At 45.4% G+C, this 22,019-nt stretch overlaps 3 protein-coding genes across 3 annotated transcripts in view; 1 reads left to right on the top strand and 2 right to left on the bottom strand.

Annotated features, from left to right (window-relative positions):
- Positions 1-329: 329 nt before the first annotated feature.
- Positions 330-5,727, top strand: LOC128711245 (medium-chain acyl-CoA ligase ACSF2, mitochondrial). The gene is made up of 6 exons (XM_053806111.1): positions 330-382; positions 1,274-1,487; positions 1,680-1,808; positions 4,218-4,438; positions 4,506-4,868; positions 4,932-5,727. The coding sequence occupies exons 1-6, from the start codon at positions 330-332 to the stop codon at positions 5,725-5,727; spliced, it is 1,776 nt and encodes a 591-aa protein (XP_053662086.1).
- Positions 1,865-3,903, bottom strand: LOC128711246 (serine protease easter-like). The gene is made up of 5 exons (XM_053806113.1): positions 3,642-3,903; positions 3,127-3,561; positions 2,620-3,052; positions 2,356-2,552; positions 1,865-2,277 (listed from the first exon to the last, which is right to left on the bottom strand). The coding sequence occupies exons 1-5, from the start codon at positions 3,868-3,870 to the stop codon at positions 1,865-1,867; spliced, it is 1,707 nt and encodes a 568-aa protein (XP_053662088.1). The 5' UTR covers positions 3,871-3,903.
- A 2,630-nt stretch (positions 5,728-8,357) lies between the features above and the next one.
- Positions 8,358-22,019, bottom strand: part of LOC128710736 (uncharacterized) — a 104,830-nt gene continuing 91,168 nt past the window's right edge. The window contains exons 7-10 of the mRNA XM_053805591.1: positions 16,466-17,130; positions 10,890-11,073; positions 10,077-10,830; positions 8,358-9,991 (exon numbers count right to left, since the gene is read on the bottom strand). Of these exons, the coding sequence (XP_053661566.1) occupies positions 8,398-9,991; positions 10,077-10,830; positions 10,890-11,073; positions 16,466-17,130 (3,197 nt within the window). The 3' untranslated portion in view covers positions 8,358-8,397. The remainder of the gene's footprint in view (positions 9,992-10,076; positions 10,831-10,889; positions 11,074-16,465; positions 17,131-22,019) is intronic.

The raw sequence follows: 22,019 nt of genomic DNA, 5'->3' as shown, positions 1-22,019 counted from the left end.
TAAACCCATTCTTCCATTCAACTTTATGGCCATCCGACTCGAATTTAGAACCACTGGGGTTGATAAGAAAGGGCACGCCATTTATGACGCGGTGCGATAGTGTGCAATGCAACGATTGCGAACCGCGCATGGGTTAGTTATACGGTGACCGTCAGTGCGCGAACACGAAGTGCTTTCCAGTTCCAGTGGCGAGTAGCGTACGATCGGCAATTTAGTTTGCCTGAAACACACTGACCCGCAATTCAAGTACCAGCGGTGCATCAAAGTGCAACAGAAAGTGACCTGTCTTCTACCGCGAGCTGCACATCCCTTACCATCGAAAGTGAAGCATGGCGTTACGGTTGGTCCGGCATCACCAATACCAGCGTGCGAGTTGGCTCAGGCAAGCGTTAAACTATGGCAAACGAGTTGAAGATCGTGAGGGAAGACGATTGTAAAAGTCATTATCAAGGGAGTAATTAGCACCGTGTTGCTGTGTTTGTGGAAGAATCATGAGATTGTTTTTGTCTCCATCTCCATGGTTACCTCGGTTTCATACTTGAAGCATCTGTTGTCTAAACAACACTGGCTGACTGAGAATGACTGAGAGCCGAATTGTAAAGATACGTTAATTTGATAAGTTTATTTACATACATTGTTGAAACGTTAATTAACGAAGTGGTTTCGGCGGATAAAAATACAACGCATTGTATTCAACTGAATGTTAAAGTGGGCTCAAAATCAAAAAAACCATCACAGAAATATTGAAAACGCAATGCAAGAGCACAAAGTTGATCAGCAAAAGTGCGGGAATCCAAATGATTCTAAAATAAAATACACAAAGAACGGGATAGAACATACAGACAGGCGAAAGACAGAAGAATCCAAGCATTTGTCCTTTGTCCTTTTGGTAGTAGTGGTGGTCTGTCAGTAAAGTTTAAAGCTTAAATATTACCCTGTTATCAAGTATTTCTCACGGTTTTCGGAGAGATGGTCTAAGAGATGGCATTCTAAATATTTATTTATGGTTAAGTAGTGGCGCAAACTTACAATATTCCTCTAACAATACGTAAATGATTTCGACTTAACATTCTTAAATTCTTCCATTCGTTGGGAATTTAAGCAAATGACTTAAATGTAATATTGATCGGGTTTTATCTTATCTGATTCAATCAAATAATATCGGAAACAATGGTCAAAATTCTCATACTCCTCTCGTTTAGCCAAACCATATTAAATCTTACCAGCTGTTGCTAATGCTTATCAATATTCTATGTTCAAACGCCATCTTTAGGATTCTACAATCGGTTCGCACACAATCAACCGTTGCTCCTGGAACGCACGAGCAACAGCAAAGCTACATCCACCACATTGGCAGTAAACCCCTCGTATACAGGAACGTCGGTCAACACCTGCGCCTGGCAGCGGAACGATTCCCGAACAATGAAGCCATCGTATCCTGTTACGAATCAGGCGCAAGGCTCACGTATGCCGCCGTCCTAGACAAGGTAAGCCGCTTACCGGCACTGCAGACACCCTAATTGGGTGACCACCGAATGGCGGCTGCTTCTGTTACGCCCCGAGCCAATTAAGCGCAATTACTGCGCCAAGATTGTCGGCGACATGCTTTATGTTGCTTCATGTTTTGCGAATTGGGAAAGGTCCTCACTGTCTGCTTATCTGGTTTGCTCCCGGCACAGGTAGATCGTCTGGCGGCTTCCTTCTATCAGCTCGGTCTGCGGCAGGGTGATCGTGTTGGAATCTGGGCTCCAAACGGGATGCTGTTCTATCTCACCAACCTGGCGACGGCACGTGCCGGTATGATTTCGGTAAGCGAATGAATGCGGGCTTGTGTATGTACGTTCGATAGCTGCGGATGCATCGTTTATGGCTTAAGGTTTGAAACAATCCAATCCACGTACGGTGCGATGGCCGTGTACACGTCTGGGTACGTTTCGAGACACTGCTTGGGCCCGAAGGAAAGCAACCCGTACAGCACGTACCGCTCGCTAGGGCCAACCAACTGCACCGACTGCAGTGGGGTGGCAGCCATGTTGAACGTACAAGCCCCGGAGGATGGATTGTCCCGACGGATACAAATCTGGCCGTAAGTTTTTTCCAGCGGTACATCCTGATCATTGTACGCGTCCTGGCAGCCGACCGATTCGATCGAACTTGGAAAACTGCGGTACAGAAAGGTGCTGGTGCTTCGTGCCAGCCACCCAGTGCGAATGTAGTACGATGGCTTGTGAGACTTCAGTGCGGTTGAGAACGGCAGGCAGATCGGCTTGATGTTTTCTAGAGTTGAGGCGGAGAACAAATCAAACAATTACGCTTGAAAAATGTACTTCAAAGTAGTGACAATCTCCCACTCACCCTGGTATACGTTGGCCTGCTGCCGGAGGCGTATGAGCGCTAGATCGTTGGCAAACGCTGGATTGTTGAAACCATTATGAACGATTATCTCCTCTATTGGTACCGTTTGCACCGGAGACTGACATTGTCTCCTGCCCTCGACAATAGCACAGTCCGGGTCGGATACCGTGTCAAACTCACCCAAACGTACGGCAACACTGTCAAAAGGGAGAATTAAACCTTGGGCAAAGAACGGAACCACCGCCTACTAAACACAACACTCACATTTGGTAAGAATTCGTTGGCAGGGAAACACACTGTGCCGCCGTTAGAACGTATCGCAGAGTGATGAGCGTCGCCTGGCACAGTACACGCCGCTGTCCGGTTCCGATCTGCTGATACTCGATCACACCCAACCAGGGATAGCCTTGAAAAACGGGTTTCGCATCTTCAGGTGTCGATGGGTAGCTGTTCACACCGCACACATCCAACGCCAGCAAGCGCTGGTTGTCGATGACGGTGCTCGAGTACGGGCTGCTCTGTGTGCCGCTCGTGTACCGGTTGATCCAGTCGAGATACGTAGCCACATCGCTGAAACCGGCGTAATCGGCCGACTGGCAGTTCTGTCCGCTGAACGAAACGATCCCCCGTACGTACCAACGGTTCTCGATCTCGAAGTACATGCCACCACCACTATCACCCCCACAAACCGTGGTTCCTATCGATGGGAGAACCGGCATCAGAAGCATATGCTCACAGTCGAACGATCGTTCGATTTGTCACCCCGCTTACCATTACGGAACCCAGCACAGAAAATATTCCTCGACAGGACGCGACCGAACAGGTTGCGGTTGCTTTCGAGACACGTCTGGGTGTCCACGATGGGCATGTACGCCACACGCAACCGATCGGCCACCTCGCCAATTTCCGTAATACCGAAACCAACCACCGTGCCGACGCGCCCGATCAGCAGCCCAATGTCCACCTTCGAACGTTCCCACAAGCAGACGGGCTGCACGTACTCCGTGAACTTGATGTCCGTCGCTAGCTTGATCAGGGCAATATCGTGACGCACCAGTGCCGCACTGTACTCCTCGTGCACGATGATCCGATCGGCCTGATGCTCCTGCGTATGCCGTTCCGCTGCGTACAGATACGTTCGGCCTACCTGCACCGACAACCGGTCCACCGGGATGACACCAACGTTAAGCCGCACACAATGGGCGGCTGTCTCGAGGGAGAGCGACATACATGTTTTTCGTGACCCAGACATCCAAAACCGTTGCCCCACAATCAACCGTACTTACCGGTTAGAATGGTGTTCTGGTTGATGATGGCACCACCGCACTGGTACGTGAACGTACGCTCGATCCGATGGAAGATGGCCGCGTGCCATGGCCACTGGCCCGAGATGGCATCCTCCCCGCCCAAGATCAGCTTTGCGTAATCCACCTTACGTTCGCCGCATCCTTGACCCTGCACCGAGCGGACCGTCAACAATGCCACACCTAAAACGACACTCCACAACGTCGCCATGGTAACGAACACCGTACGGATGGAGTGATCAGTCGATACTGGCACACCGTGTGCAGTCCACGCTGAGATCCCAGCCGGTTGAGAATTTGGCGCTTTTTTTGCGTCAGAATCTGTCGTCGTCGCGAGAAACCTGTTTCGGGTGGTTATTTCCCTTCGTTTGTCTGGCGTAACGGTGCGAAGACGGAAGATGTGATAAAGAACCGGCTTTTTAGCCAGATATGTTGATCTCTCCCCAGGAAAATCCCGTTCAGAGCATTGATCTTGCGATCTGTTCCGATAGAGAGCGAGAGTGTTATTGTCGCGGTGTAGCACTTTAGTGTCACTTTCCTTGTGTGTCTTCCCTGCAGGTCGGTATCAATCCCGCCTACCAAGTGCCGGAGTTGGAGTACGCACTTAAGAAGGTTGGCATCAGGGCGCTTGTTGCTGCGGAAGGCTTTCGCCAACAGAACTATTACGGCATGGTGTCTCATATCGCTCCCGAGCTTGCCTCATCGAAGCCGGGTGAGCTGAAGAGCGAATCTTTACCAAATCTGTCAACCGTTATCATCGATAGCCAGAAGAGTCTACCGTGAGTGGTGAAATTTGGACAATCTTCCCGGGAGAAATTTTGATGTGAATCTGATCTTTCATTTCAGGGGAGCAATAAAATTCAGTGAACTGTACGAGCTACCATCGGAACAGAGTATCAGTAAGATTGAAATGCTACAGTCCAAGATAGTACCGGATAGTGGCGTCAATCTTCAGTTCACGTCAGGCACCACGGGAGCACCGAAAGCGGCTCTGATGTCACACTTTGGTTTTGTAAACAATGGAATCCACATTGGCCACAGGAACGAGCTGGATCGGAGGGAGCATCGATTGTGCGTGCAGGTACCACTGTTCCACGCGTTCGGCATGGTCATTGCCATCATGGCGGCACTTTCGTACGGTTCCACACTAGTCTTGCCAACCGCAGGCTTCAAGGCGGCCGACTCCTTAGCTGCCATTGTACGTGAGAGGTATAAAAGGAGCTTTCGCATCAAGGAATAGCACGCATTCACGGTTCTCTAACTGTTTCCCAGATGCTCCATCATCCTTGGAACTCCAACCATGTACGTGGACCTTGTGCGACGAATTGTGGAAAGTGGAGCCCAACTGGAGACGCCCGAGATCGCCGTCACCGGAGGAGCCACCTGCTCGCCGAAGCTGTTTGCCGACATCAAACACACACTGGGCGTGCGGAAGGTAAAAACCGTCTTTGGCATGACCGAAACGACGGCCGTTATCTTCCAAGCTCTGTTCGACGAGAGCCCGGAAGATGTCCAGCAAACGGTCGGCCACATTACCGATCACTACGAGGCGAAGGTGATCGATCAGGCCGGTCACATCGTACCGTTCGGAACGGCCGGTGAGCTCTGTGTGCGTGGCTATGGTACCATGCTCGGTTACTGGGAGGATGAGAAAAAGACGAAGGACACGATCGGTGCCGATCGATGGCTGCGAACAGGCGATCAGTTCGTACTGCGCGAGGATGGCTACGGGAAGATCGTGGGTCGACTGAAGGACGTAGTTATCCGTGGAGGCGAAAACATCTACCCGAAGGAGGTGGAAGACTTTCTCAACACTTACCCCAAGATTCTAGAAGCGCACTGCATCGGTGTGCCTGACGAGCGGACGGGCGAGGAGCTGTGTGCGTACGTGCGACTCAAGGACTCGTCCGATACGATCGATCGTGAGGAAGTAAAACGTTACTGCGAGGGAAAGTTAGCATACTACAAGGTACCGAAGTATGTTCGGATCTTGAACGATCTGCCAAAGACGACATCTGGCAAGGTGCAGAAGTTCAAGCTGGTACAACTGTTTGCCTCGGAACGGTAACAAACACACTGTAATGGAAGGCGTTATAAAAGTTATTTTGTGACTTTTTCATCTGCTACGATTGTTTATTAAAGTAAGAAGCGAAAGATGTTTTTTTTTTAAGGTGCCATGCAAAACTATCAATATTCAGACAATTCCCTTCTGGACGGTAAAAACGGTGAAAGCTCGACAATGGTTTAGGCTCGATTAAAATTGTACTCACTTTGTAATACCTAATATTTTACTTGAATGTTGGTTTTCCGTTTTAAAAAAACTTATCAGATAAGAATAAACTACCGAAATGAACTGAACCTGAATTGTACAAAACACAGTATCATCATGTGACGAGATGTTCGATCTGCACCGATTTGAACCAGCAACGAACGTGAAAAGTTTCATGAAATATTTCACTCATACGTACACAGGAGCGTGAAACATTGCATACAATATTTCCGTTCGTCACTGCGCGGAACAACTGTGGTTGCTGTGTGATTGCTTTCTTCGGTTAAATATTTTTTTTAAATAATGTATCATACATTTAATTGCATTTTCGGATTATTTTTTGTCCCACTCATAACACCAAAAACTAGTCCATTTCATTGCAATATGCAGTACAGTTTGCATTAATCTGTATTTTAAACTCAGTGGATCACCAGCATTTGCTTTGCTTGCTCGTTAGCGCGCCGTTTGCTCTTATACCCTTCTGTACCATGCATTTCATTTCAACACAATCACATTAACACTCAGCTTTGGGTTAAATTATCGCTTTGTTTTGTCATAGAATCTGAGTAGTAGATAATGTTTACAATAGCTTACTTCTTTCCGCAAAGAGTTTTATGCTCTACATGTACCAAACACGTTGGGGTGTTTTGTTATTTGTCACCAAACCTTAACTCCAGTCACCACGTAATTGAAGTATTGAGAACACTCTCATAAAATGTTGTGTTTCGTGAGTGGGTATGTGTGTATTTGTGTGTTTAGGTTATATTTGTTATCATTTCTCCAGTTAAGTTCTGCATTACGCGTACGCTTCTAAAGGGAAACTCTATTATAAGAACATTACTTCCTGCAAATTGTCCAACAGCTTCTGTACGTTTTCTATCTCTCTTTCCCTCTCTCTCTCTCTCTCTCTCTCTCTCTCTCTCTCTCTCTCTATCCGTCCTTTCCAAAATGGTTGGAGTTTACTTAAAAGAAAACAAACACGTTTTCAAACGTTCCACCGCAATCACTCGACTGACCATCATTTTCCTCGTATAGGTTTCAATCTTTTACTTTGCTCTATTCTCCCTCGCAAACGCTAATTATGTTTACAATCATTTTATTACAACTACCAGCAACATGTACTGTGCTGTGCTTTATAATCGATCGTTTCCCGATCGGACAAATCGTTCCAAAATCTACACGAACCCAACGATCGTCGCGTACCCTTTGTGCCGTGCCGGCGGGCAGCTTTGCTGATCACGTTCGTTCAAATACAACTCACCACAACGTCCGGCATGTGTTTCGGCATGCGTCATGACGCTTCCTCATCTCATCGAACCAACAGTTGTTGAAGTTGCCACAAATTTTACAAACAACATAACAGTATAACAAGAATAATATGAAAGTGATAGAAACATATACAATAAAGCGGGAAATCCCACAGATCCCACCGATATCAGTTGAAACGCGCTATCGCTTGTAAAGGTTCGATCCAACCGGGTTAATAGTAAGAAGAAAAAGGTTACCAACAATGTTTTCTTTTGATTTATACGCTACTATACACCTAAGCTATGGTCCAGAAAACACTAATCGCTTCCTCCTACCACTTCTTTCCAAGCGACAAATAGCGTTAGCATCATATTTTACACACGTTTCAAATGGTACAGCTTCGGGTTTCCTTTCCTTTTCCCATTAACGACAGTTTCTATCCAGACAGCGACAACGATCATCGAACTACGGGGTCAGTGCAATGTTGAATTCATGGTGGCAAAGGAGGAAAAGGTAAATTACATCCCAACGAAAACAAAAAAAACGAAAAACAAAACAACCATTTCATTTGCGATTAGTGTATCTCTTATTTTCTCGATTAAATATACTCTCGCCACTGCTCTGTCAGTTATGTTTGTGATGCCTAGGTTTGTGTGTCGTGTTGGACGTGAGTTGGTTTATGCTCTCTTTTGCAGAGGAATCTAAAGGAGTCGCGCTAATTCTATTAACGACAAATTAAAGACGATTGGTATTACATAAACACGGATAGAACAAACTTACACGCTAAAATTAAACAACTAATAAGCAACTGGAGCAACTCTAGAAGTCAGTATGAGAACCGAAGTACCTATATCTTAAGAAGCCTTAAATGTATGCTCTTTTATCGCAGGAATCCTTCCCGAAAGCCACTACAGGCCTGTACAGCAATGGATTCGAAGCGTGAAACGCAAATTACGCGGCGGAATCATTATGACCCGCTTTTTACCCGTCGCATTATACGGAAGGTGGAAAGGGCCGGGTGGGATTTGGGAAGTTCCAGTGTGTTCCACACAGGCCATTTCCGTACTATCGTCTGTAGCTACATGTGTGTTTAGGTGGGGAATTGTAGGACTGTTCTTAAAGAATTATGTTTCCCCCAAAAACTTAACCACCTCCCACTTTCACTTTGACCGCATCTTTATCACCTACGAGCACTGTCACTTAGAAACTGTCGTCGTCATGTCATACGTTCGATTCCGAACCCGGATCACCATCTTCCGACCAGCTGACCTCCATCGGAGTGTTGTTCCCATCCGTACCGCCGTTGTCGCCGTTCAGGCTGGCCACAATCTTCTTCATCAGCGCGTCCTCGAGCGAAATGTTCGAATGGCGCCGTCGATGCTGTGATGGGTGTTCGTCCGAAGAATTAGCCTCGCCTTCGACCGTGTCATCATCGTTGTTCATTCGATCACTGCTCCGCTTACCACTGTGCAGTGGACTATTGTCGTGGCTACTGTTGCTACTGCCGGTGGCAGACGATAGACTACCTTCCGAAATGCACGATGAGGACGATGCGGACGATGTGGATAATGCTTCATCATCCGAGTTTGAACCGGATACGAGTGCCTCACCAGCCGCCTCCTTCGGTACGGTTCCAACGGCGAGATTCCCCTTGCGTGTAAACTCTCGACGCTTTTCTCGAGCCGTTAATCCCGAACCGGTCGCTTTTGCTGATGAGCTGCCACCAGTCAGTGCCGTCGTATCGCAGGTTATGAGACCACGGTTTTCTTTACTCTTCTTGAAGTTTGGAGTTTTGTCGCGGTGAAAAATTTCGACCGGTGGATTAGCAATGTCTTCGCCGTTTAGCTTCGGACACCGGGCAAAGGGACTATCCGGTTCGCTTAAAAATTCCGTCTCCTCTAGGAACAAATCTTTCGCTCGATGCATTTGGTGTTGGTGCTGTTCGGAAAATGGTTTCCCCGAACCGGACCCAACCATATCCATATCTTCGCTCAGGTATCGTTTGTGAGCGTATGGCGAGCTGCTGTAAAGTGGCTGTTCCTTCCAAGAACCTGGCATGTCCGACATTCGCAATGGTTTGCACGGGATGCTCGACACTCCCGGACAGGGTGATGCCGATGCACCAGAATTCGATCGCACAATCTTCTTTGGCGGCTCGGCCGCCTTAATGCTGACCGATTTCGAACGCAACCGGTGGCTGCTGGCAGAGCTGCCCGATTGTGGTGGTTTCACCGAAGATAGATCGCTCGAGTGTTGCTTCAGAATGGACGCTGCAGAGCTGGACTGTTGAATACCACCGTGACGTTCGCTCATCATCGCACTGTTCGTTGTCTGATTGAGTCCGGCACATTTGGGACGCTTGGCCACCGAATCGTACGCTGCACTCGAACGGAACGAACCTGCTCGCCGTACCATACGCGAGGCCGATACCTCTGGCGGTTCATCGTCGATCTCTAGCACCCACGAGACGGAATCACTTTTCTCCACCATTCCCTTAATGACTGGCGAGGTCGGTGGTGAAATGTCGTCCATGTCAAAGAACCGGTCCGAACAGCTCGAACGTGATTGATTATGGCTCAGCTGATGATGGTGATGGGCCGAAGCCGACTGATCCAGGCTCGATTTCGTGGCGTTCATCATGAAGCTCGAATTTTCATGGTAACTCTTCGACAACTCAGCGTACGCAAGCGTGAACTTTTCCGAGTTTTGCTTTAGCCGCCACTGTAGCTCCTCGTTGTGCAACGACAACCGGCTCTTGATTTTGGTTTCCTGATGCAGGTTGTCCTGCATATGCTTCAACTTTTGCTGCAGCTCTCTGAAACGACGGAAACAGTTAGAATACAACGTTATTAGTAAAGGTAGGCAAGCTAAAGCATAGGATGATCGTTTCGGTTACTTACTTCTCTTCCTCCGTTTTGGTCTTTAGCTGCACCTCAAGATCCTCTATGCGTGATTCGAGGGCTGATACTTTCGTCAGTGCTCCAGGCAGCTCTTTAGCGTCCCGTTCGTACTCCTGCGTCTGTTTGCGAAGTTCAGAAATTTCACGCTGCTTCAGATCAAGCACGCATCGCAAACTGTCCACCTCGTCCTGCAGCACTTGAAGGTGATTTATGTTGCCTGACGATCGATTCAGCTGCAACGGGATGGTCGGGTTGCCCGAAAGGTTCAGGTTGCTACCAGCACCAACCGCCGCACCATTTTGGCTAATTGGTTCCACCGGTCCATTACGGCTCTGTCGTAGCACGACACACTCGTCCTTTGTGATGGTAAGCTTTTCCTCCAGCTCGCGCTCCTTTCGCTCGGTTTCCCGACGAATTCGCTCCAGATCACGGTTCAGTCCGTTGATCTGTTCTGTTAGGTCACGTTCGCGCATCGCCGCTGCTTGCAACCGTTCGCTGTATGCCAACTCACTTGAGTGAACCTTATCGCGCAGTTCGTTTTCGGTACAGCTGAGCGCGTTAATTCGTTGCAGCAAATCCAGTTCCCGTGCTCGGGAGTTTTCGAGCTGTTTTTCATGTTCGGCCAATTTTGCTTCGTAACCATCGATGCGCGACAACAGCTCGCGGCTGTGGGATTCTTTCTCGACCAGTTGAGCCTCTAACGCGGCAATACGATCATCTGCACTGCGTTGCTGTTCACTCAGACAGGTTTCAACTGCAAAAATGCCATTCGTTGTAGATTGCATTTCAAATATTTCAAAAAGTTTATCTTACCCCTGCTAAGTTCACAACGATGCAGTTCCTGCAGCTCCGTTTCACGTTCTGTCGTTTCTAGAAGCTGCTGCTTTAGTGTCTGACTATTGGTGCGCTCCTCATCGAGTATGGACTTTGTTTCCAGCAGATCCGCGGTAGTCTTCTGGTGTGCCGTCTTGATTGTGGGACAGGAAAAGGCATCCAACTGAAAAGGAAAAGTAACAAACATTATGTAACTAATTGTGTAATCACATTGCTGCACTTTTACGCTGTACTGTAACTGCGATAAATTTGGACGCACCAAAAAGAAATGAAACCTTCGAAACATCTCACACCAACTATATGAAAATGAGAACTACATCAACACGATTCTGCGGATCACGATTGTGATCGGATCGACGACCAAGCCAACAATGATCAATCGACTGCTGCCCGCACAATCACACTCGAACAACAAATTTCATTTTGCCAATCGCATAATACATCTGTGCTCAGACACGGGCAGTTCTCCCGTTCCGCCTGATCTGGCAGGTCTGGTTACATGCGTTGAAGGTACTCGTGGCAAACGATCATCATTACCCGGCAGAAACGGTCCGAATCAGCTTATAGAAAACCGTTGAGATCAACTATATCTCTTCCTCTACGCAGTGTTAACATCTTCTTCTAACCAAACAGATCCCAGACGAAATGGTAAAGTTTGCAGGTGGTACGGGTCGGCTACCTGCAAAGGATTACCCAAAACCATATGAAAATGTGCGAAATAAGCGTTTGATTTCCAATGATGATAATCCGTCCCAAAACACCATTTCATTTTTCCTTTGTTTTTTACTTTCAGCGCAGGTATCTTTTGCTTTACCGGTGTTCCTAACAGCCCGTGAAGTAACCATAACCTTTTTACCGGATATGAATAAATTTGCATGTCTGTTCACCGAGCGCTTCATATGGTGGTCACTTTACAGTCGCCAGCCAAATACCTTGGAGGATTTTCAACCGTAAATATTCTTTTACAAGGACACTCATTCAAGACAGACATTATTTTCCGTTCCGTAATATCCGTTCTGTTCCATCACACTTACCACTATTAAATCGTACTCAATCATTTTAAGTCCCAAACAATCGAATCCGATACACACAAGGGATCACCCACGACTGCTCCACCACTAATCTCACAAAACGATGGGAGGCACTCCTATACTCTTAATAATCAATCACAACTAGCACTCCGATGCTGGTGTCTCCGTGGCACCGATCACTCTATTCAACCTCATAAACACATTGCACGACTGGCACACGGTTCTGTTGCTATTCTCGCAGCGATACGAGTATTGGCAAGTTGCCAACAGAAAATTACTAACGACACAACGTTGAGATGGATTCACAACAATGTGTCCGATCTCTGCGGTGGTTCAAGCAATACTGATCCTGCTCACGGAGTCGACCAGCCTAGGAAAGGTCCAGTTCAACAGCTACAGTGGTGATGACTACCCCATGCAGTGAGGATGTTGCCTACCAGAATATAAGGTTCTTCATGCTACCTGTTTATGACCCTCCAACAACGTACACCTAGACATTGTGCATCTCTTTTCTTCCTTTGCTTCCAAAACTTGGCCTGCAAAGGACAACAGCCCAGGCAAAATATAAGAAACTATAGTTAAACCTCGAACGGTACGATGGGTATGCAGATTCCTATCCTGGAGTACAGGTACACACTGCCTACATAGCCTACTTCGGACAAATCATATCCTACCTTTCGCCCAGGTCGTTGATCCAGACGGTTTCGGTACGTGAGCCACCTTCCATAAAGTAAGATACAGCACAGCACAACTAGAATAACCCCGAGTAAGTTTAACTCTGCAGCTAAATCCAACGTCAAGTAATTTGCCATCTTATAAAATTCACATGATAGCCACACGCGTGTGTCTCTTCGCGCCACGAACCACGCACATAACAACCCAAATGTCACTGACGCTGCAACAACAACAGCGCCAAATGTCAAATTCCACAATCAGCTGATGACAGGAATTCGAACGTTAATCCTGCACATCCATGATGCATCTGCGATAAGATGATAGTTTTTATCGTAACTCAAGTTGGCCTTATCGATAAACCGAGCGTCGTGAGATAATAATTGTACATAAGCAAACGAAATCTACACGCATTTGCTTTGTGGCTTATCTCCATACACTTGCATACGAAAACAATTCAAAGTAGAACACACCTCTGAAATTCGACGCATAGTCGAATCGTCGGTTTTCCCGAATTCCTCCAACACCTTCAAACACAAATATGCAGCAATTCGGGACATAAAGGGTTACTCGTAAATGCGTTTTTACAACTTGTCCAGTTGTACGCGTTAGAAACAAAATGGGAAAATAGGGAAAAAGGGTTCTTCGATTAGGTTTACAGTTTATTTATGACCTTTCTCCCGAAGCTTCCTCTTCTGTTACAATGAAATTAGAAAGAACATTTCCGTATTCTGTCATAACGAATGTGCATTCGCTTGAGCGTGTGAACAAATTCTATGTTAGATATAGGACTCGATTTTTGAACTACATGCATTTAAAGAGAGCATATCGCTCAGGTATCCGTTCCAAAGTCTTCAAAGACTTTATATTCTTTACGGCTACCTAATTTACTTGTGTGTTTCTTGAATACAAAATCCCATTTTCGGGAACATATAAATTCTGGAGCAGGCACTGTTATATAACATTCCTCTAGGAACTCTATAAACTACACACTTTCTATACCCTCTAGTGAAGGTAAAATAGAATATTCTAATTAATATTTGCACATGCTTTGAAACTATCCTATCATTTCAGGCAAAGATTATATGCGATTAAGCACCAATAATCCCGCCTTAAATAGGAATATCCCACCATCCATCCACACTTATGGTTCACACACCAACCGTACTGCCAACATAGTTTAATCTTTATTTGGGAATTTGAATTCGGGAAGAAAAATAAATCCACTCAAACACCCTCCGTACAATAAGCGTATTGTTATGCGCTTGAAGTACGGATGGACAAAAACTGTGGGCCACTTGAGCAAACGAAATGTTTCCCCAATATATACCGTCCTCACATGGAACACTTTTTCCCACATGTTACAATAAAAATGGCTTAGGTCCGTTTATTCCCGCCTGCCGGCGGTACTCAAAATCTGCAGATTATGGTACTTTCCTGCAAATATTCCAATATCGCACACATGGCCAAGAGGGAAAATCTGCATCGAACTAAATATTCACAATTGGCGAACTTATCCTAGGGGCTGAAATGATCAATCCTGAAAAATTACCATGGTTCGCTCCTATTTGAGAACATGGCACAGAACTTCGAGAAGACACTACCTGAGAGTTTCGGTTTAACCGTAAACGCTACCAGTGAAAGCGGATTTCACTCGCATTCGATTTGATTTACATTTTTAATAACCCTGCCTGCGCCCAGCATCTTTATTCATTTCCCTACTGTCTTCCTAGTTGCTGCTAAGATTCTCACAGCGCATGCAACCCAGCATCACCTGTGAATTATTGATTTTATTATAGGTTCACTTTACACTCTCATTTGCATATAGCTTGTTGAATTTCCGCTGCAAAGGACGAGCCTGCACTTGATGCACCATTCTTATACCATCCATTTCCCTTCGGTTCGGTTACGTGCATCGTGCGGACTACTGCTGCTGATGACACATTTGCATTTTATCACTCGGGCACCCACATTATCAGGTTATGCACTGGCAAGAATTACCAGGTGGTACGTTTCGTTACAGGCGTGCACACTTGAACGAATCGTTCCTTCGCCTTCGAACATTTATGCGTTGAATTTGCTTAGTCGGCCTGGGGAAAAACCCCCAACGTTTCAATATTAGTGCTCTGCACAAAACTTTCACACCAGCACAGTGAGATGATGGGACATATTGTTATTCTAATTTTTAGAGCAAATAATTGCTCTGGTGAATGGAATTGGATTGCAAAAAGGGATAGTAACAAAGCACTAAAAATTGTACATCTACGGAGGAATGCAGTAATCCTGTTGATGTCGTGATGTTGGTGTCGCTGATGAATATTCATGAGATAAGTACAATCAGTGCTGGAAACTTCCCCGTGCGCCGGATGCACGTACATGATTTCATTGAAAGATGGTCCGTGTGATCAGTTTGGTTCTCACGATGGGAAAATTTTATCCTGCCATATAACTACAACGATTTCGTAGCGTAATGCACTTTCGCTATCTCTTACCAAAGACTTTGGATGTGCCGAGAGGTCACATAGAATAGACGTAGTTTAAATGAACTTTAATATTGTATGAAGAATTGTTTTCTCGAAAACTTGTTAGAAAACAGTACGTTCAATTTTGAAAAGGAAAAATTGTCGATTCTTTTACCTGTCGTCGAACATTTGTCCATACTTGCACATGATCTCTCCCACTACCTAACTTCTTTTGTAACGGCCCGATGCGTCAGAGAAAACCACCTGTCTTCAGATCCTTTCGTTCACCGCGACCGTGTTATGTCATAAACCGACTCACATGCTTTTATGGTACCTCCTTTCTGCGTTCCGCCAAATAAAATATTTAAGCAAATGCCCGCCCACTTATCGCACCTTTTCCCTAACAACGATCCGTCACGACCATTTGCGGGTAACATAGTGCAATTTCACACACTCGTATTCTACGCATACTGACCAACGGTTGCGGCCTTTTGACCACCGTACGTGTTACAGTATCCTTTTGCGATTGAGCCGAGTGGTTCGATCGTTAAACGAATTAGGCTACAGTTTTGTTGGTGCAACTATTGTCTAAATTTTACCTTCGCAAATTGTGTTGTAAAAATCACATTTACTCGTCATGTCAGGTGAAAGTGAAATAACTGCAACATCACAAACGGATGACTAAGATACAGCAGATTCGCTGTGATCATCGTTACGTATGAGTCAATGCGAAACATCATCAGATATGATGATGATTCACCAAACGCATAAATCATGTAGCTGCGCGTTTTTGCTACCCCTTTCCATACAAACGGCAACCTAGTCCCGATGCATTAGCAGCACAAAGCGCTTGTAACGCAGTGCTGATGAGCATCTGTAACCCAAAACACTACCTGTGGATCGCATTACTGGAGCATAAATCATCAGATTTGTGGCTCGGTCGCCCGCGGACACGGCTGTCGGAAGCCAAAGTAAACAAATTTTGCTATCCGCGACCAGACACCGATTCCGATCGGGGGCTTATGGCGGAAACCAACCAAACGGCAACAATAACAACCATATCCTGCCGTGATGGTTTGTAGCGGACATCCCAGCGGATACTGCGTCGAATCGTATTTCAAATACGTTTGTCGTGCCGGTTGCACAGCGGTGTACCTTTGCAGGATGTTTATTGGTGCACGCAAAACGAATTAGGTTGCAGAGTGTTTGTTCAACAAATCCTGTGCGCTTTTCAGTTGTTTGCTAAAATTGTAAACTACTGTCAGATGCTGTGTCAACGATACGAAAACCAGATATCGAGTTTCGTCTAAAGTGTCCTTGCGCTATAATGCGATCCAATTTAAAACAACGATAAATACGATTTGTTGGCTGCGAAGAGCTGCATACTTACATTAAAAACTAGATATTGTACTAAAACTCCCAATGCCTCCACACCCTTTTGGGCATGGTTGAGCAAACAAATGTCGACCAGCTCGGGTCCATTTTTGCCAACGTTTTCGATGTTCAGGGCCGCTTCACGGTGAAGACCGTTGGCAAGCTCCCGCGATTGGTGCTGGCGTAGTTGATCACAGTTCGGTTCCTTTCCTGTCGCCAATACGGACGACGACGGTGACGACGAGCAGGAGGATGGTATCGTCAATTTCGACAGCCCTGACCGAAGGGCGATTTCTTCCGTTGTACCAGCTGCACCGTTTCGAAGATTCACCATCTCTGGGACAGTTCCTTTGGCCGGCTCGACTGTGGCGGCGTCGCATATCAACAGCGGCGAGCTGGATTTGTCCAGAATAATCGTTCCGTTGCGCTGGATCGCTTTGACCGACGTCGTAGTCGTGGTCGGTGTTGCAGCCACCCCGTTGCCATTGCTGACAGCGTGCTGGTGATGGTTTAGCAGGTGTGGTGGGGTTGAGTGATGATTAGACGCCGTGGTCGCAGCTGCGTTAGGGCCGGTAGACGACCGTATCAGTGACTTTGCCAACGGTTTGGGCGAGTTGCTAGTGACCGTTGCGGCGGCAGATGATTTCGTAGTCTGAGTTGCCCCACCGAGACGGTTATGATCTGGAATAGAAGCAAAAGGAACGTAAAGCAAGGTTAGTTTAATGAAATATTGTCGGTAGGTAGGATTAAAGAGTTATATTTATGATATCAATAAAATCGATGTAAGAATGAATTGCTCCGCTTCTTTTAGTGTAAGCTGCCGAGTATGGTTAAGCAAACGTACGCTTTCATTTCAGATGTAAACAAAAACTAGTTCTAGAATTGCCTCAATTTAGGAGAGTGCTATAGAAGGAGAAAGCCTGTGCCCCGTCTTACAGTTATAGTTCAGGCAGTTAAATTTTACCACCTCACCGAAAACTGCATATTTCAAGTACTCTTGTTCGTTTCGATTTTTCCCAGCCCAGAAAAGAAAACACAATATTCGTGTCTTTTTTCGTGCTGCTACGGCTAGTAGACCCCGTCGACAGGGAGCATGTGTGTTCATTCAACTTGTTCCGGCTGGACGCGTTTTATTCGTTTGAAAAATAGATCCGAAGTTTTACCGCCCAACACGCCGCCGGGCGTTATGCTCCACACGGCCGGGGATAAGGTTACACCAAATTTAAGACGTACGATGTTTACCCGAACTGTAGCCCGTCCTCTTCCATGTAATGCAAATATCCATTTGTTTTGCTCTTGTTCTTGGTTAAGCTGTGCGCATTGCATGATTTAATTTTATTCAATGGGTAATAAATATTTCAATGCCCACAATTCTCGAACGAAAAACTATGAAATATGGTAATAAGCATGTAATTACTTAAAGCAAGCATTTTTTTTTTTGCGTTGGTTCTACTATTCAAATATAACATAGCTAAAATTTATGTCATTTTTTACAGTAAAAAAGGAAATCTATAATTAAGAAATTGCTTTGCTCTCTAAATAACATTCAAACATACACAAACTTCAAAAAATAACTAAATTAAACCACCTATTGGTAATTAAATTTAAACTATGCTTAGCCTCACCGGAAGTAAAACAGCAAAATAATAAATAATCATCAGGTAATACGGTAAGTGTGAAACGAGCCAACGAAAAGGGAAAAGCGATCGTGACAGGAACTAAAGAGACAATTCAAATGATACGCCTAATGTCGGTACCACAGCCCATAATCGTGCTCGACCGAGTCAAGACCGGGGCCTCTACTTTGGCAAAATCAAACCAATCAACCAACCATGCTGCTGCGGTACTGCTGGACGCACATACAATGTAAATGAGCATGCGAATTAAAAATTCATGCTGTACTGCGTACAGTGTGTCCGCATTTGATCAATCGGTGAAGCTTGAAGTGTGCTATTGTAGGGTATCTACTGTTCCTGTTTGACTCCAGAGCTCTTCAATAACATCTTTCGTCAGTAGTTTTGAGTAGGAAGTTTGCAACACTAGCAGCGCAAACGGTCTATCGATTGCGGTAACGCGCGGTCGATGTTACTGCTGGCACACATATGGCTTTATGATACTTATACGTTGTCCATGCTAATGACAGCATCGGTCAGTCTATCTGATGATCAGCACGATTTGCCATTCGATTCCACTTGACCCAAGCTATGGCACTCGCTCTTTCATGCGTATTGCAACTCGGCGATCTTTAACTGGTTTGATGAAACGTGACAAAGATGTGTAGACTGTGAAATTATTGTAGGCGGCAAGTGGTCTTGACTCGCATCTCGTGATAGGAATCAACTCTCCAAAGAACTGCTTTTTAGTGCCGCTTCTTGTCCCCGTTTATGCAACTGATGAATAAAATACTTTCCAGAGGCAATTGAGGTAGCATTTGACCAACAATGCGACTGGAGAGCTTGAACACCCATTTACAATCTAATTCTAATATTGGTCACCTTCAAATGTACTAGAATGTCTGCAATTTCAGCTTCAATGTCTCTTTGGCTAATAAGCGATATGCAAGTTGATAGGCCAAGAAGATCGTTACTGGAATGAAAGCAATACGCAGCTCTGAAATGCAACGCGTAGAAATACGCGTAGGATAAAGTGAAACAAATAGCATATATCAGTGCACTAGTTGCACCGTCGGTCAATTGAAGTAATTTGTTCATTCAATTATGCTTTACGATATGCTAGTGCTACCGCTGCCCATCTCCGACACCATTCGCACCACAGCAACAATGGTTGCCGTGATTCGGCCATTATTCATCAAAAACTCCTCTTCATAACACTTTAACCGGGGTTGTTAAAACCATTGCCACAACCGGGCCACGGATGCGAAGTGTGAACACGATCCTTGTTAACACCGCTTGATGCTCTCTTAACCTCGTTCTCTGCCAGTCATTTAGCCACCGTGGACACTCATATTTGCATACAGACTCTAGCGATACGCTAGTAACATCTTGAGCATTTGGGCAAGGGAAACTTCTATCACCGTCCACAACCAAACTGTTCCGTACCTTCACCTAACTTGAACTCTTCGCCCGCCACACCCACACGATGTTCAACAACGCAATTTTGGAAGACACATGCGTGTGTGACTTCGTGTGTTGGATTAAAGTATGCTTTGTGGCTGGGCGTTAAGCAAACACTTTTCATACTTCGTTGAAATTTGCTGTCTAGCGGCCATATGAGAAACAGCCCGAGGGCATTCAAGCATATTTTCATGCGGGACCAGTCCGGTGCTGCGTACGAAACGAACACGGAACGCACGAACGGCCACCGGAGTTGTTCATAACACGATGGCGTCATCACGCAACATTAATGTTTGCTTTACGCATATTGCGAATGGTTGTTTTTTTGCAGGCAGAAATACAAGCTTTTCTTTCTATTCCTGATGATAACTAATTAATGATGTTAAGGTCAGCTGTGTACATAATATAGTTCAAAAGTGTATAAGTTATATTTGTTTTATTCAAAAAGCATCACCAAACCGAATAGCTTTGTAAAAGATAGATAAATGACAACAAATTACTTGTGTTATCAATCACTGATCTGGAAATAAACTGAAAAACTTACTGCAGTTTTACCCTGAACACGATAGCTATATATAACAATTTTGTTTCATTTAAAAATCTCTCCATTTGATATACTATCTAACCGTAAACGTTAAAGACCAAACGTTGATAATGAACATTTCAGCCAAAATTGTACCACAGTTGCATTTTTGGCTCATTTATAAACGAAGAGTAAATATGGCCAGGGTTTTTACAGGAAGCTACAAATCAGGTAAAAAGTACAGACACTTTGGCATGTAATATATTAACTGGCCGAATCCCCCCGAGATGACGTCAATCAACTTGAACACGCACCGATGAATGAAGATGGTAACGAACCGAATGGCGCTGAGGATGAAATTGAGCTGACAGATTGATAAAACGCATTAACGGGTGCGAAATTCAGTAGATTGCGAGCAGTTTTTTTTCATGTCAGCTCTTTTGGATGAAGGGCGCATAAGGAAAGAAAAAAAGTAAGCCATACGCAGAAAATTTGCTTCTCGAGAAGAAGAGAAGAGAGATTTCCCTTTCCAATTGATATATTATTATCTTATTCAGTAGGCGCGCGAGAATAACTCAACATTCGGTTAATTAGCATGTGTATTTTTTCGAACGAACCGGTGTGATTGTTGAAGATGTATGTAGTAAGTGTATGGAGCTGTGACATTTGTAATTAAAGTTTGAAATTAATTTTGATTTTATTTCTTGGAATAATGAAATACATGAAATAATAAATATTTTATTAACAAGTATGAAGACATTATCCCAATGATGTTCCAATGATGAGTTATGGTAAGTGTCTTTCCAAATATTCATCAAGTCGAATAACGCATGGCTATGTGAAAAACTTACTCGTTTCACAACACAAGTTACCTGTTCAAAATCAACCTCAACTAAACTCAACAACACCCTTTTCCACTGCTTGGCAACCTGATTTCAATCAATCATTAGCCTGCTTCCTGCTCAACGCCCCAAAACGATGCCGTAGCGTTGTCGAAAAGTGTGTATCAGGAAGTCGCGACAACGACGTCAACAACGGCGACAACGACGGCAATTAGTTTCGGTTACGGCAAGAAAACCGAAAGTTAGCCCATCACTCAAACCCAACTGCTAGTGGGCTTCGGGGCGGCAGTTCACGTGCCATAGTTCCGTGCAGGTCCACGACATCTTTACTGCGGTAGTTCCGCTGCGATGAAACAATGACAACCGGGGTGTCGTCGTCGTGCCCTTCCTTCTATCGCTCCCCCTTCCGACCTGATGCAGTGCTTTATTAATTGTCCACCGTTTGGGTAAGCGAACGAGATCTCCAGGGAACGAATGAGACTCCAAAATTTAGCATCGTTTACAGTACGTCATGTAACAGTCGGATGCCTTGGTACGAATGCCCCACCCTTCCTTTTGTTTTGCTGTGTGGCTGCTCTTATGAAACCTACCGTGCTACACCTAACTAGTTAGCTTTCAATCCCACATTTAGTAACGGTTACGGACGAAACAAGAGGAATAAACCTTATCCTGTCCCGAAAAGGTACTTGCTGTTAATTACCATCTCGGCCGTATTGAGCCACTGCATCGGGAGCTGAAAAAGACTACAGGGAGAGGAAGTTGTCGTTTTTTTTTCTTCCTCATACTTGAAGGTGTCTCGTTTCTCCCGAGGGTGTTCCGCTCGCCAAGATGGAGACATGATTTTATGTATTCTTCACATCAATTACCATGCGCTGATAGCTTCCGATTTACCCGTGTGGGATTTTCCGCCGAAAACGAAATTCGACCCATGTCTCAAATGTCTCCAAATGAAGGCATTGGAGTACCTCAAACTCTATGTTGTTTTGGTTGTACCACAGCGGGTAAGAAGGAGTACGGAAGGTGCAATACTTTCTAGGCCGGATATAGCTGGAACCAGTACCAAATGGCCAGCAGGGTACATCATCGTCAGCAGTGCAGCAGGAAGAGACCTGTTATTTTAAGGAACAGCTC

The sequence above is a fragment of the Anopheles marshallii genome, chromosome 3 (genome assembly GCF_943734725.1).
Source record: "Anopheles marshallii chromosome 3, idAnoMarsDA_429_01, whole genome shotgun sequence".
Lineage (NCBI taxonomy): Eukaryota > Metazoa > Arthropoda > Insecta > Diptera > Culicidae > Anopheles > Anopheles marshallii.
The sequence above is the reverse complement of the archived record's forward strand: the minus strand, read 5'-3'. Positions and strand labels throughout refer to the sequence as shown.